The sequence below is a fragment of the Canis lupus genome, unplaced genomic scaffold (genome assembly GCF_011100685.1).
Source record: "Canis lupus familiaris isolate Mischka breed German Shepherd unplaced genomic scaffold, alternate assembly UU_Cfam_GSD_1.0 chrUn_S1580H1769, whole genome shotgun sequence".
Lineage (NCBI taxonomy): Eukaryota > Metazoa > Chordata > Mammalia > Carnivora > Canidae > Canis > Canis lupus.
The window spans coordinates 148321-164793 of record NW_023330421.1 but is presented as its reverse complement, the minus strand read 5'-3'; the positions used below and the strand labels follow the sequence as shown (position 1 = coordinate 164793).

The 16473-nt window shown below is 39.5% G+C and overlaps 1 protein-coding gene across 4 annotated transcripts in view; it reads right to left on the bottom strand.

Annotated features, from left to right (window-relative positions):
* Positions 1-14026, bottom strand: part of LOC119878404 (rho GTPase-activating protein 20-like) — a 37873-nt gene extending 23847 nt beyond the window's left edge. For all 4 annotated transcript variants that reach the window (XR_005386832.1, XM_038589043.1, XM_038589042.1 and 1 more), the window contains exons 1-8: positions 13916-14026; positions 12568-12679; positions 10509-10684; positions 9025-9186; positions 7122-7231; positions 6125-6314; positions 4793-4904; positions 1348-1523 (exon numbers count right to left, since the gene is read on the bottom strand). Coding sequence is in view for 3 of the 4 variants with exons in the window: in XM_038589043.1 (XP_038444971.1) it covers positions 1348-1523; positions 4793-4904; positions 6125-6314; positions 7122-7231; positions 9025-9186; positions 10509-10684; positions 12568-12679; positions 13916-14011 (1134 nt within the window). In the remaining variant the exon portion in view is untranslated. The remainder of the gene's footprint in view (positions 1-1347; positions 1524-4792; positions 4905-6124; positions 6315-7121; positions 7232-9024; positions 9187-10508; positions 10685-12567; positions 12680-13915) is intronic.
* Between the last annotated feature and the right edge of the window lie 2447 nt (positions 14027-16473).

Below are 16473 nucleotides of genomic sequence, written 5' to 3'. Positions count from 1 at the left end.
GCCTTCCATGAGTGGTCATTTTTGATTTGATAAGGAAAGCACATAATGTAGGAAAAAAAGAAGAGTATATGGCATTTCATATCCCAAGCCCAGAGCAAAAGCTTGCTTCCTTTTTGAAAGAGCTAGGCTATCGGATGGTATACAGTTTTAGAGCTCCAAGAAGTAAAGTCAGTTTAGATTCTTTAGTCAATGTCTCTCTATAGTTTTACCCAAAATCCACCTTACATACACTGAAACTTTGTAATCACTTATTTAAATCAGATTTTTTTCATTGACTTTACCCTTTTTAAATCAAACTTCCGTGTTTCAAGGCCTTGTGGAATCCTCACCTGTCTCCTACTTTATCAGTCTTTTCTCATTATTCCCTTCCATAGATGCTCTTCCCCATATATGGAAATCTTTTTCTATACCCATTTCCCATTTGTTGATTCCTCTTTAAGTGATTGTATCCTCCATTCCTACTATCTCTATTTCCCTTCCTCTTTAAAAGAAAAGCTCAAATACTCTCTTATTCTCTGATTACATTCCCTTCATGAGTCTTTCAACGTCCTTTGCTCTATCTTCATGTCCTCTCCCTACAGTGTAGAAAGATATAAGCACTGGAGTCAGATGGACCTAAGGTTCAGAAACCTACTATGCTTCTGATCTACTGTGTTACCTGGGGCACATGCGAACTGTACTGAAAATTTTCTAATCCATTTATAATGTGTGGAAGATGATAGTTCTAGCTACCCCCTAAAATTGCTGTGATGCAAGGACTGGGGTAGCAGCTAGCATGTAACTAACGTGGTTAATTTCTTCACCACTAGGATAACATTCCCAAATCTAGTGCAGCATTGCAGAGGTCCTGGGTACTCTGCAAATTTCCATACTGACAATTCAGTACACCGATTGGAGATAACACAGGCCAAACTCTGGCTGTCATTTAACATCCTCTTTTAGAATTAGCAGATTCATATATGCCTCCAGATGAGTCTTTATGCTTAGGTAAGATGTTTTCAGTTGTTAGATTAAGTAGACTCAGTTGAAAGAGACCTGAGACTACTGTGAGTTTAGGAAGACAACAGCAGAATGTGAAGATGATTCATGCACACAGAGTCCATTTTGACTGATCTGAACAGGCCTACATGGGTCTCTGTGGAAACAAGTGGAATGGACAAAACGTCGTTCAGTGTATTGGCCTCATGACTCTGCAGTAGGTAAATCAAATGACACTACCAAGTTTCTCACCCAAAGCCAGGTGCTGTCTAATGATTTCTCCATTTGGGGTAGGTTTGCATGAGGACACTTGGCCTCTCCGAGGTCCCTCTCCTCAGGAAGGCAATAAAAGACCAAACTGAGACCTACCAGTATTGGGAACGGGAAGTTGTCCTTATGAAATATATCCGTGAGGGAAACTCCAAAGAGCTGTCCTGATTTTTCAGACGGTGCAGCTGTGCACTGGTTGTTCTGCCAAGTGCCAGCACAGTGGCCAAAGGACGAGTTTGTGAAAGCACTGCTTTCCTTGGTGTTCTGGACAGAATCTAAGGAAGAAGGGAGATTAGTGTGTTTTAATTCACGTAGACTTATTTTCACCATTGCCATTATACAGCATGTTCATTGTAGAGGCTAGAAGAGGGAAACTGAGTCATTTGTTGTGTAGAACTCTCCATGTTCTGATGTTGGCTAACAGCATCCTCATGGCATTGATGAGTTCTTGCCAATAACTTTCAGACTGACGGTTAAACCTAGGGACTTGATCAGACTCAAAGTGATTATTTCCTCTGCCATCAGTTACTGCCATTACACTGATCTGGAGGCACTGAAACTGTAGGTGTTTGTTTTCTACTGGTGTGATCAGTGGGTTCAGGTATCAGATCTGATTTTATTTTTTTATTTTTTTCTGATTTTAAGAGCTATAAGTTTTTGGTATGCAAATCAAGCTAGGTTGTTAATCCTGTGCTTTCACAACCAGGCTCCCCTCAGCCTCAGATTCTCTCCTTGGGTTTCTGAGTGCTCAAGTTTCTACCATCCAAAGGAATTGCCTATCAGGACACAATCTGCCTGACCCCTACTTCTCTGGTTCCACTGCTCTGGGCCATCTTCAAGGATGACTTTCTGCAGTCAGGGTCCTTGGGAAGTAGTCATTACATGCTGGCTATGTGGTGTCTGTGTTCTCTTGTCAACCCCACCAACCCACCCAGAGATGATGTTTTTGGTTAAATATGTTTAACATTTACTGTAAAGAGCCTAAACCACAATGAAGTGTGGAAACACACTTCCTCACACACACACTCAAACATACATGTGTATATACACCTACATACAAGTACAAGGCTTGAAAGAAAACATAGAAAATGCAAAACAATAAGAGGTTAGGAGTGCATTGATAGACCACCAGTTTCCAGAGATGATTTTTAATTACTCAACATTCCCTATTGAAGGAAGAACTTTCCAAAGAAAAGGAGATCAGCAGCGAGAAGCTGAGTTCAAATTTCTACTGCTCAGCTGTGAATGTTTCCCTTTGAAGATATCTTAACATTTCTTAAATAACCGATTGCTTTAAGAGTCAACAGATGAGACAAGCTGTCGAAGGATAAAAAGATGAGGAACATTTCACCAAATAACCTTAAACACTGGGCAATTTGGCTTTTTTGGGATATAGTACGTGCATCAGCACCTCCACTCGTGTGGGGCCAGCACTGCACCAGAAGCATCCTGGTTCTGCCACTTAGGAAGCTCAGCATTTTATTTTATTTATTTTTTTTTAATTTTTATTTATTTATGATAGTTACAGAGAGAGAGACAGAGGCAGAGACACAGGCAGAGGGAGAAGCAGGCTCCATGCACCGGGAGCCCGATGTGGGATTCGATCCCGGGTCTCCAGGATCGCGCCCTGGGCCAAAGGCAGGCGCCAAACCGCTGCGCCACCCAGGGATCCCGAAACTCAGCATTTTAAAGCTTTGGTTTGCTCAACTGTAACATAAATGATGCTGCCTACACCAAGTTAAACTAAATATATAAGATACTACTCGGCACAAGGCAATAAATATTTCCAGGATCATTAATGAATGGGGTCGCTTCAAAAGGGTCGAATAATGTCAAATAAATCTGGGAAAAACTGGTGCATTTGACTTCCAAAAGGAAAATATGAATTTCCCAAGCCTATTTGACGAGAGAACCCTTTCTGGGAAAGGGAAAACAATGCATGGATCATATATTCTATATGCACTGATAGCAATCTCCGTCTATACACTGGCATAAGTCAGAAATGTACAGTTCTGTAGTTCTAAATAGCTCACTTGTTGTCCAGTTTGATTCTCTGTTCCAAGACTGGTAGAGATTTAGGTTTTCTTAATTGCCCCCATGAGTGTGTCTGTTCTGGAGTGTTCTGGTGCCAGACAGGTTGTAAAATGGTGAAGTGCCACTTATCTGATTGCTCTGTGTCATTGATGTATATAAATAGCCGCTGCGGGGTCCAGACTGCTCTCTGGTCCTGGGAAATTGGCCTGTACTCCTATTGCTGAGGCATGTCTTTCACACCCAGTGACTTTCTTTTTCTTCCATACTCTTCTGGGACTGAAGGAGATACATGTTCCATGTTGAGGTATAAGAAACTCTGCATGGACATAGAGGGTCCCATTGTTCTTAGACATGTCAGCTCACTGTTCTGTGAGGAATTTCTGCTTCCATTTGGTTTCCATGCAGGAAATGGTGCAGATATCCCATGTACCTACCTAGTGGTTTTGGGCTTTTTCCCCTTGGGATTGCCACCTAAATCTTCTACTCTATGCCATGAATCATTTCTGTTTCCTAGAAAGCTAAGTCTTTAAGACTCATAAGCATCAAAGAGCACCCTTTTCCTCATATTCTCCTCTTGCTTCTATTCCCTGAGGAGGTGAGTTGTCTCTTAAGGCAGCTTAAGACAGGAAGAAGGATGAGGGAAGGAATATCTCAGGTAAAAAAAAATGAGTTAGTATTTCAAAGATTCTTCCTACCCTACTTGGAATACCCCTTAGGAAATGCTGGTGTACAGAACTGAGGAGGAAAAGCCAGTGAAGGAAAGGATATGTGTGTAATGGTGTTGCTGTGAGTTTTATGATGTGTGGTCTTAAGAAATAATGCCTCCTCATCTTGTAAACCACCACCTTTGGCGTGGTCCTTTGCACAGTCCTCTCCCACATTAACTCTTGAAAAGTCCCTCTTGCTTCTGGGAACTCTTCCTCCACCATATGAAAGGAGGAGAAGCTACCTTATTGAAGACATGGGGACCAATTGAGAGCCAGCACCAATACACAAATACCTAGGTTTGACATCAAGTCAAGTCCTTTTCTCTCAATGACGCTGGTTCTTTTCAACTCATTTTAAAGAGCACCGGAATCCTGTGGTGCCTCAAGAGCCATTGATCAAAAAGAGGATGGAGCAGGAATAAAACCCCCCTGCTCTGGTTTCAACCAGAGCACATTTATATATTATAAGTAGAAATTAATAATTATGCATTATATGCTTAACAACATATATAATATAGATGTGGGATCCATTTAAAATTGTGTTAAAAAAAATCCCCAAACACTGTATCATACCATGCTATTTCCTAATACTGCCAGAAACGTCTTGAAGTTTCTATGCTATCTTGGGTCTCCAACAGTGTGAAGCCTCCCTGACCTGCTAGCCAGCCTTCAGAAGAAGGAGCAGCTGGGAATCATTGCCCTGGGGATGCTCTGGGCTCCAGAACAGGGCTAAGTATCTGCCATGACCCCTGGCAACCTTGCTGTCTGTGTCTCCCTAAAGCCTATTAAACTATTCACAGTACCTGCAGCCTTCTCATTGTTATGACAACTCTTTGAATTCTCTCCCAAGAGAGAAGTGATGTCTTCTCCAAATATCCCGAGGCAATTTTCAATCAAAAACTGTATAAGAGAAGCCTGTAATGCAAAAAGAACACAATGGGGTGCTCTTTTTTATATGGAAGAGTTATAAGTCACATTTTGTTTATAGACCTTGGATCTAACCAAAAATGTGAAAGACTTCTATGAACAATTCAGAGTTGATAATAATATATAGAAACCCATGTTCTCTAATAAAATAACTTAGTGTGATACTTTCCGTTGCACTTTGGGTACAGATTTTAAAATTCTACTAGTCAGTGGGCTAAAGTCCTAATTTGTCGCCTAATTTCATACCTAACATTGTGATACCAATGGTTACATCTTTAAAACTAGAATAGTTTTCAAAGCAACCTACCTTCTTAACTTTACTTATTGTGTAAAATTTTACTTCCAGAAAATATTGGGTTGTAACTTAGGATAATATCTGATTAAAATGTGTAAAGCATAGACAAAATCCTATGAAATCCATTTCTTAAAGAGGGAAGAATGTTTTTTGGAAAGAGGATATTCCTGTGGATTTTTTTGATGTTTTGTTTTGTTTTTGAGTAAAAATCACAGGTCTGGAGAGAAAACATGTCAGTCTGTCTAACCGCAGTCCCTTCTCATGTCTTGCTTTGCCTAATGCTGGCTCTCGGCATGAGCTTGGGGAAAAGCTGTCATCTTATTAGGCATCTGTGGCTTCATTAGGATGTTCTGGAATATCTCACTAGTTTCTGTCTGATGTAGCAGAGGCAAAAGAGTAGCCAAGTATTATTCTAAATGAGCCACAACTTGCAGAGCAAGGCCAATGTGTTTGGAGCCATGGGCGCTCATAGTGACTGAATCACCTAGGATGTGCCAGTAATGACCACAGGAGCTGGGTCTTGTTACCATTGTGTCATGAGGAAGCCATGGCTTTGCCCAAAGTTACAAGCTCCCCCCTCAAGGATCAGGCTGAGAGTTGAACCTCGGCTTGTCAAACTCCGGAGCCCAGGTCTTTTCTATCATATTATGCCACTCTTCTCTTTCTTTTGTTTAGTCAGTCTAGTATTGAATCTCCTGGATGGGAAAGAAGCGACTCAACTGCTCTATATTTCGCAATTTAACAACACCCCTTCCCATATTCCACCAGAGAAGGATAGCAAACTCTGCCATTCCAAGAAAGCCTATGAAGATGTGCACTTTTCAGAACTGATCCTTCGTAATTACTACTACACATTTCAGACTCAAAGCATGGATTCTAAACCCCAGGGGACACATATGAGAGATCTCTCTACCTTTTTAATGAAGTTGTCTTCCAATTCCAAGCTGCAGGTATTAGGTGGACAAAGAATGCTTGGGGCTATACACACTGATAAATCATAAGCTGTCATCTGATTGGATGAGGATTGTTGCTCAATGTTGTATAACACACCGAAAAGGTATCGCAAGAGAACAACATTCGCTTTTGGCAGCTGTGTTAGAAGCCTAAAGTCAGAAAGATGCACTTTTGAATAAGGCAAGTCATTGCACTTAGCAGCTGGAAGTATAGAGATGGAGAGCAGAGAACATCTTACTAGATATAGTATACAACCTGCTGTAGCAGAGTTCCAGGCATGAATGTATACAAATATGTTTTACCGAATTCAATTTCTGAGCTAACTCTCTATGGTTATATGTTTGACAAACTTAAGATTATACCAGTGCTGTTGATGCTCTGGCATCTCTCTTAGGCCACTGACTTGTCTACCAGTTTCATATATTCAGAAGTTGTACAATGACTAAGGAGTCTACTTAATAAGGTCAGGAGAAGAGCAATAATAGCCATAAGGCATGCCTGTATTCTGAAACTGGCCTCCGTGGGTGAGAAGAATTGAAATCATTTGGCATTGTATGTTCTCATTCATTTGGGGAATATAAATAATAGTGAAAGGGAATATAAGGGAAGGGAGAAGAAATGTGTGGGAAATATCAGAAAGGGAGACAGAACATAAAGACTCCTAACTCTGGGAAATGAACTAGGGGTGATGGAAGGGGAGGAGGGCAGGGGCTAGGGGTGAATAGGTGATGGGCACTGAGCGGGGCACTTGACGGAATGAGCACTGGGTGTTACTCTGTATGTTGGTAAATTGAACACCAATAAAAAATAAATTTATTATTAAAAAAAAAGAAACCATTTGGCATTGAATGTTATTTTAGTGGTCAAAGTGGCAAGAAGGAAACCAATATTTTGTAATGGTATATTGGCTGTATTTCTGAGCCATGACCAGAGTAGAGTAATTATTGCATCATTACCTCTGGGCAGCATTTATTTTTTCCTTCTGAGTCACTTCGTCAAGAACACCAAGCCATTTTTCATAGAGGTCCGATGAAAGTAAACTTCCTTCGATATTTTCAAGAAAATCCTTATGTGGATAAAAAAAAATACACACAAATATACACAGAAACACACACACACATATATATGCATATATAATACAAAATATATATTGGAAATATCACAGAGAAAACACTTAGTTGAAAACTTCAGTTGAGTTCCTACTTCCTTCATAGATACCCAAACTGTGACCCACATAGGGGTCAGCTTGACTCTCCATTGACTTGTACATGCAAAAGCAGGTTGTGGATATTCTCTAACAAAAATGAAAGCATCAAAGCAGAGCATAGCCTTCAGTGGAAAGGAAGACAAAGCTCCCTTCCATCATATGGCACTTACTCTTTTGTGTGCTTTTATGCAAACTACTACAAAAGCTACTCTCATAATTGCATCATTCTTCCTTTCCTGAACTATACAAAAGTAGAGTCTAATGGCAAACTTATGATGGTCCTGAGGATGTATTCATTTCTAGTGTAGACCAATTCTCCAGAGAGTTTGACATGATACTATTCAGGCCAAGGTTGCAGAGTCTGATTCTCCACAAAGATTAGTCAACTTTAGGTAGGGAAAGCTTCAGAAATGTCTAAGAACTCTATGCACACGTGGTCACCATCTTCCTAGTCTGTGCCTATAACACGGAAATAGAAAAGACCCTACTAAGTCTTGCTAGAAACATCATTGTATGTGTGCACCTTCAAGAGGGAAACACTTATCATGGTATTCAAGTACCTAATGGATGATCATTCTTTTCCTGTGTCTTGATGCCTATATATATATTTACTGGCGTGTTTTACTCTAGCCCAGTGTAGTAGTGGTCAGAGACTATTGGTATCTTTCATATAGTTAAACAGTAATGGGGGACAAGGAAAGACCAAATGTGACAAGGAAGGACCACATATGACCTTGGTTCTAAGAGTGTCATCATTACTGCCTTAACATAGTTTTGTTGAGAGCTGTTAGCAAGTGCCAATTTAGATGGATTAAATTCTCTATTCTAGTTCTCACATCTTTCTCCATTACCATTTTAGCAATAGAATGGGATATCTGTTATGTAGCTGTATAATTTCCAAAGTAATCCATTTCTTGAGTCGATCTACTGAATTTTCAGAATACCAAAGTACTTTTGTCTGTTGCACCTACTCCAAAAGTTAGATTTATCAAAAGAGGCATGTAGCTAGAGGTGGTTACCATGTCGTTATAACCTTGGATGGCAGGATAGACATCTCAAATATTAACTAAAGGATGCCTAGGATGTGGTGAAAGGAGACACAAATGGCAAAATCCTTCCTCCATGACTTATAAAAGGCACTAAGAAACAGGAGACAATGAGACAATGATGGTTAAGAATGATTGGTTGCCTCACTGAGCCTTTTTTAGATTCCTCATAAAGTAAACATGTGCTTACTATTGTGAACTTCTATACCTATCTTCAAATGTTTCATATGAGTTTTCTTTTGGAAACTGCCTTCATTAGGAGTGTGGTGAGGAAGTCATCAAAAGCAGATGTTTGCTTTGGTAAACATTATGTAGGTGTCAGTGTATATTTTGAAATTTCTTATTATTACTAGTAGTCATATTAGTATTAGTATTTTGCATGGAGTCTTCAGGGGGGTGGTGTGTGTTGAAAACAGAAAGTATTTCTCATGTATGGGGCTTTTAACTCCTACAGTAGATTCCTTAAATTTTGAATTCATGAAGTGTTTTCCAGTTTGAGAAGTTCTTAATCAGTTTTGCCCATGTCGCTCCTTGGGCAATCATAATGAAAGACACCAATCACAGCTTGACTTACTCATGTGTGGATAAAGCTAGAACTTTCCCCACCTTTAAAACAAATGCTACCACAAGAACAGATTTGCTGTAATGCCTCACTCTGTCTCCAGAATTTAGTTTCTTCTTTAGGATTCCACATGACTTTATACTACCTGGTTTTCTGAATATGCCTTCCGTGAGTGGTCCTTTCTCATTGATAAAGGAAAGCATATCCTGTAAGAAAAAAGAAGAGTATATGGCATTTCATATCCCAAGCCCAGAGTAAAAGCTTGCTACCTTTTTGAAAGAGCTAGGCTATGTGATGGTATATGGTTTTAGAGCTGGAAGGAGTAAAGTCAATTTAGATTCTTTAGTCAATGTCTCCCTATAGTTTCTACCCAAAATCCACCTTAGAGTCATACACTGAAACATTGTAATCACTTATTTTAATCAGATTTTTTTCATTGAATTTACCCTTTTAAATCAAACTTCCGTGTTTCAAGGCCTTTGTGGAATCCTCGCCTGTCTCCTAATTTACCAGTCTTGTTTCCTTATTCCCTTACATAGATGCTCTTCCCCAAGTATGGAAATCTTTTTGCCATACTCATTTCCCATTTGTTGATTCCTCTTTAAGTGATTGTATCCTCCATTCCTACTATCTCTATTTCTCTTCCTCTTTAAAAAAAAAAAAAGCTCAAATGCTCTCTTCTTATTATCTGATTACATTTCCTTCATGAGTCTTTCACTGTCTTTTGCTCTATCTTCATGTTCTCTCCCTGCAGTGTAGAAAGATAATATGGCTGGAGTCTGATAGACCAAGGGATCGGAAACCTATTATTATGCTTCTGATCTATTGTGTGACCTGGGGCAAATGCGAACTGTACTGAAAGCTTTCAAATTCATTTGTAAAGTGTGGAGGATGATAGTTCCAGCTTCCCCTAAAATTGCTGTGATGCAAGGACTGGGGAAGTAGCAAGCATGTAACTAACATGGTTAATTTCTTCACACCTAGGATAACATTCCCAAATCCAGTGCAGGGTTGCAGAGGTAATGGGTACTCAGTAAATTTCCACACTGACAATTCATTACACTGATTTGAGATAACACAGGCCAAACTCTGTGGCTGTCATTTAACATCCTCTTTTAGAATTAGCAGATTCATATATGCCTCAGGATGAGTCTTTATGCTTAGGTAAGATATTTTCAGTTGTTAGATTAAGTAGACTCAGTTGAAGGAGACCTGAGACTACTGTGAGTTCAGGAAGACAATAGCAGAATGTGAAGATGATTCATGCACACAGAGTCCATTTTGACTGATCTGAACAAGGCCTACAAGGGTCTCTGTGGAAACAAGTGGAATGGACAAAACGTCGTTCTGTTGTATTGGCCAAATGACTCTGCAGTAGGTAAATCAAATGACACTAGCAAAGCTTCTCAGCCAAAGCCAGGGACTGTCTAATGATTTCTCCACTTGAGGGTTGGTTTGCATGAGAACACTTGGCCTCTCCGAGGTCCCTCTCCTCAGGAAGGCAATAAAAGACCTAACTGAGACCTACCAGTATTGGTAAGGGCATGATGTCCTTATCAAAGATATCCATAAGGGAAACTCCAAAGAGCTGTCCTGGTTTTGCAGACAGTAGAGCTGTGTACTGGTTGTACTGGGAAGTGCCAATGTGCTGGCAAAAGGCCGAGTCTCTAAAAGAAGTGCTTTTCAAGGTGTTCTGGACTGAATCTAAGGAAGAAAGGAGATTAGTGTGTTTTAATTCACTTAGCCTTATTTTCACGATTGCCATTATACAGTGTGTTCATTGCAGGGTTAGAAGAGGGAAACTGAGTCATTTGTTGTGTAGAACTCTCCATGTTCTGATGTTGGCTAACAGCATCCTCATGGCATTGTTGAGTTCTTGCCCATATCCTTCAGACTGATGGTTAAACCTTGGAACTTGATCAGATTGAAAGTCAGTATTTCCTGTGCCATCAGTTACTGTCTTTGCAATGCAACAGGAGGCACTGAACCTGTAGATGTTTGTTTTCTACTGGAGTGAACAGTGGGTTCAGCTGTCAGATCTGATTTTAAAAGCTAGAAGGATTTGGTATCCAAATCAGGCTGAGTTTGGAAATCCTCTGCTTTCACATCCAGTCTGAGACCAGAACTGCACAGATGAGTCTCCACTGAAGTGTTATGTGAATCATAACCAAAGAATTGGTTGTGTAAACTACTGAGTTATGGAATGATTTTTATTATCCATATAAAAGTATACAACACAGTACAATACAATTCAAAAAGTATGTCATAGGATATGATAGGCATTGAAGAAAGAGGAGATAATTTGTAGGAAGATTTCCTCAATATAAATATATGGGACCAAGGAAAAAACTTTAAATGGAAATAGCTGGGTCTTGGAAGGGGTTCATTTCTCATTCATTGGAAAAACAGATAAAGAGGAAGTGTCAAGGGTCATTATGGAGATTCCAGTCTTCAGTGACTTACTAAACTGTAGACATGTAGGTGGATGGACCACATGGGGACTTGGTAGCATTCTGCAGTTGTGCTCTTTTGGAAATCACTATCACTCTCACTGGCTTGGATTCAACAGTTTGTTTTTCTGTCACTGAGGACATGAAAAACAAACACTTGTCTTGCACCAGCATATTCTCAGACATGGCACTAGACTCATCTTAATTCCTGATGACACGGATTGTCCAAAAGCTTCCCTCAACACAATGAGGTATATGTCGTAAAACGAAGACATGTCAAAAGTATGGAGGGATTGATGATGTGTGTCTCCAGGTTCTGAATCTAAACTCCGTTTTACAAAAAATGGGGTGTTGCCAGTGAGCTGTGATTAGCTAGGCTCCAATAATACTCGCACTAGTCTCAGGGGAACTTCTCCTAGTTCTAATATTTGCTTTTTAGAAATGTTTTTACATCCCTTATCTTATTGAATCTTGACAACATTTCTAAGATTTAGACATTACTTTTATCCACATGTTAGGCATGAATAGAGTGATACCAAGCTAGTAATTGGCCAAAGGTTGTATAGCTGATAAATGGGGACACTGGAATTTGTACTCTGGAGAGATGATTGACATCAAGTCAAGTCCTTTTCTCTCAATGATGCTGGTTCCTTTCAACTCATTGTTTTTCCTTTCAACTCATTTTAAAGAGCACTGGAATCCTGTGGTGCCTCAAGAGCCACTGATCAAAAAGAGGATGGAGCAGGAATAAAAGTCCCATGCTCTGGTTTCAACCAGGGCACATTTATATATTATAAGTAGAAAAAAATAATTATGCATTATATGTTTAACTACATATATCATATAATATAGATGTGGGATCCATTTAAAATTGTGTTAAAAATATTCCCAAACACTGTATCATACCATGCTATCTCCTAATACTGCCAGAAACATCTGGAAGTTTCTATGCTTTCTTGGGTCTCCAACAGTGTGAAACCTCCCTTGACCTGCTAGCCAGTCTTCAGAAGAAGGAGCAGATGGGTATCATTGCCCTGGGGATGCTCTGGGCTCCAGAACAGGGCTAAGTATCTGCCATGACCCCTGGCAACCTTGCTGTCTGTGTCTCCCTAAAGCCTATTAAACTATTCACAGTACCTGCAGCCTTCTCATTGTTATGACAACTCTTTGAATTCTCTCCCAAGAGAGAAGTGATGTCTTCTCCAAATATCTTGAGGCAATTTTCAATCAAAAACTGTACAAGAGAAGCCTGTAATGCAAAAAGAACACAATGGGGTGCTCTTTTTCATATGGAAGAGTTATAAGTCACATTTTGTTTATAGACCTTGGATCTAACCAAAAATGTGAAAGACTTCTATGAAAAATTCAGAGTTGATAAAAATATATAGAAACCCAATTCTCTAATAAAATAAGAAAGAGTAATACTTTCCGTTGTACTTTGGGTACAGATTTTAAAATATTACTAGTCAGTGGACTAAAGTCCTAATTTGTCGCCTAATTTAATACCTAACATTGTGATACCAAAGGTTACATCTTTAAAACTAGGATAGTTTTCAAAGTAAGGTACCTTCTAAAAGTTTACGTATTTTGTAAAATTTTGCTTCCAGAAAAATATTGGATTGTACTTTAGTATCATATCTGATTAAAATGTATAAAGCATAGACAGAGTCCTATGAAATCCATTTCTTAAATAGGGAAGAATAGTTTTTGGAAAATGAATATTCTTGTGGATTTTTTTTTGATGTTTTCTTTTCTTTTCTTTTCTTTTTTTTTGAGTAAAAACTCACAGGGCTGGGGAAAACATGTCTGTCTGTCTAACCACAGTCCCTTCTCATGTCTTGCTTTGCTTAATGCTGGCTCTCGGCATGAGCTTGGGGAAAAGCTGTCATCTTATTAGGAATCTGTGGCTTCATTAGGATGTTCTGGAATATCTCACTAGTTTCTGTCTGATGTAGCAGAGGCAAAAGAGTAGCCAAGTATTATTCTAAATGAGCCACAACTTGCAGAGCAAAGCCAATGTGTTTGGAGCCATGGGCGCTCATAGTGACTGAATCACCTAGGATGTGCCAGTAATGACCACAGGAGCTGGGTCTTGTTACCATTGTGTCATGAGGAAGCCATGGCTTTGCCCAAGGTTACAAGCTCCCCCCTCCAGGATCAGGCTGAGAGTTGAACCTTGGCTTGTCAAACTCCGGAGCCCAGGTCTTTTTTATCATATTACATCACTCTTCTCTCTCTTTTGTTTAGTCAGTCTAGTATTGAATCTCCTGGATGGGAAAGAAGCGACTCAACTGCTCTGCATTTCCCACTTTAACAACACCCCTTCCCATATTCCACCAGAGAAGGATAGCAAACTCTGCCATTCCAAGAAAGCCTATGAAGATGTGCACTTTTCAGAACTGATCCTTCGCAATTACTACTACACATTTCAGACTCAAAGCATGGATTCTAAACCCCAGGGGACACATATGAGAGATCTCTCTACCTTTTTAATGAAGTTGTCTTCCAATTCCAAGCTGCAGGTATTAGGTGGACAAAGAATACTTGGGGCTATACACACTGATAAATCATAAGCTGTCATCTGATTGGATGAGGATTGTTGCTCAATGTTGTATACACACCGAAAAGGTATCGCAAGAGAACAACATTCGCTTTTGGCAGCTGTGTTAGAAGCCTAAAGTCAGAAAGATGCACTTTTGAATAAGGCAAGTCATTGCACTTAGCAGTTGGAAGTATAAAGACGGAGAGCAGAGAAACATCTTTCTAGGTCTAGTATACAACCTGCTGTAGCAGAGTTCCAGGCATGAACGTACACAAAAATGTTTTACCAAATTCAATTTCTGAGCTAACCCTCTCTGGTTAAATGTTTGACAACTTTAGGTTATGCCACTGGCTGTTGATGCACTGGCATCTCTCAGGCCACTGACTTTTGTCTACCAGTTTCATATATTCAGAAGTTGTACAATGACTAAGGAGTCAATGTTAATAAGGTCAGGAGAAGTATAATAATAGCCATAAGGCATGCTTGTATTCTGAAACTGGCCTCCATTGGTGAGAAGAATCGAAACTATTGGCATTGAATGTTATTTTAGTGGTCAAAGTGGCAAGAAGGAAGCCAATATTTTCCTAATAGTATATTGGCTGTATTCTGAGCCATGACAGAGTAGAGTAATTATTGCATCATTACCTCTGGGCTGCATTTATTTTTTCCTTCTCAGTCACTTCGTTAAGAACACCAAGCCATTTTTATAGAGGTTGGATGAAAGTAAACTTCCTTCGATATTTTCAAGAAAATCCTTATGTGGATAAAGAAAAATACACACAGATGCACTCACATATACAATATAGATATTGGAAATATTACAGAGAAAACAGTTGCAAACTTCAGTGTCAGTCTCTACTTACGTCATAGATACCCAAACTGTGACCCACATGGAACTCTGCTCTGATTCTCTATTGACTTGCACGTGAAAAGCAGGTGGGGATTTTCTCCAACAAAACTGAAGCATCTAAGCAGAGCCTAGGTTTTCAGTGTAAATGAGGACAAAGCTCCCTTCTATCATATGACACTTTTGTGTGCTTTTCTGCAAACTACTACAAAAAGCTACTCTCATAATCGCTTCATTCTTCCTTTCCTGTACTGTACAAAAGTAGAGAGTCTAATGGCAAACTCATGATGGTCCTGAGGACATATTCATTTCTAGTGTAGACCAATTCTCCAGATAGTTTGACATGATATATTCAGGCCAAGGTTGCAGAGTCTGATTCTCCACAAAGATTAGTCAACTTTAGGTAGGGGAAAGCTTCAGAAATGTCTAAGAACTCTATGCACACGTGGTCACATCTTCCTAGTCTGTGCCTATAACACGGAAATAGAAAGGATCCTACTAAGTCTTGCTAGAAACATCAATTCCATGTGTGCACCTTCAAGAGGGCAACACTTATCATGCTATTTGAGTACCTAATGTATCATCATTCTTTCCCCTGTCTCTTGATGCCTATATATATATTTACTGGTGTGTTTTACTGTAGTCCAGTGTAGTGGTCAGGGACTATTGGTATCTTTCATATAGTTGAACAGAAATGGGGGACAAGAAAAGACCAAATGTGACAAGGAAGAACCAAATATGACCTTGATTCTAAGAGTGTCATCATTACTGCCTTAACTTAGTTTTGTTGAGAACTGTTAGCAAGTGCCAAGGTTGATGGATTAAATTCTCTATTCTAGTTCTCACGTCTTTCTCCATTACGGTTTAGCAATAGAACAGGATATCTGTGATGTAGCTGTATAATTTCCAAATTAATCTAGTTCTTGAATCGATCTCTTGACTTTCCAGAATTCCAAACTACTTTTGTCTGTTGCACCTACTCCAAAAGTTCGATTTATCCAAACTGGCATGTAGCAAGAGCTGGTTAACATGTCATTATAACCTTGGATGGTGGGCTAGACATCACAAATATTAACTGAAGGATGCCTAGGATGTGGTGAAAGGAGACACAAATGGCAAAATCCTTCCTTCATGAGTTATAAAGTAAAAGGCATCAAGAAACAGGAGACAGTGATGGTTAAGAATGATTGGTCACCTCACTGAGCCTTTTTGTATTCCTTTTGTATTCCTTTTGTATTCCTCATAAACATTTGCTTACTATTGTGAAATTCCCTACCTATTCTCAAATTTTTCATATGATTTTTCTTTTGGAAACTGCCTTCATTAGGAGCGTGGTGAGGATGTCATCCAAAGCAGGATGTTTGCTTTGGTAAATATTATGTATGTCAGTGTATATTTTGAAATTTATTATTATTACTAGTAGTAGATCGAGGGAACGGAGTCATTTGTGGTGTTAAACTCTCCACGTATCTGATGATAGCGCATAACAGCATCGTTATGTGTTGAGAGTTCTTCCTCATATCCTTCAGATCTGATACTGAAGACTCGATCAGTAGTGAAGGTACAGTATTTCCTTGCCTTTCGCCCATCAGTTACTGCTACTTTGCAAGCCAAAGGAGACACTGAACCTGTAGATGTTTGTTTTCTATCGAAG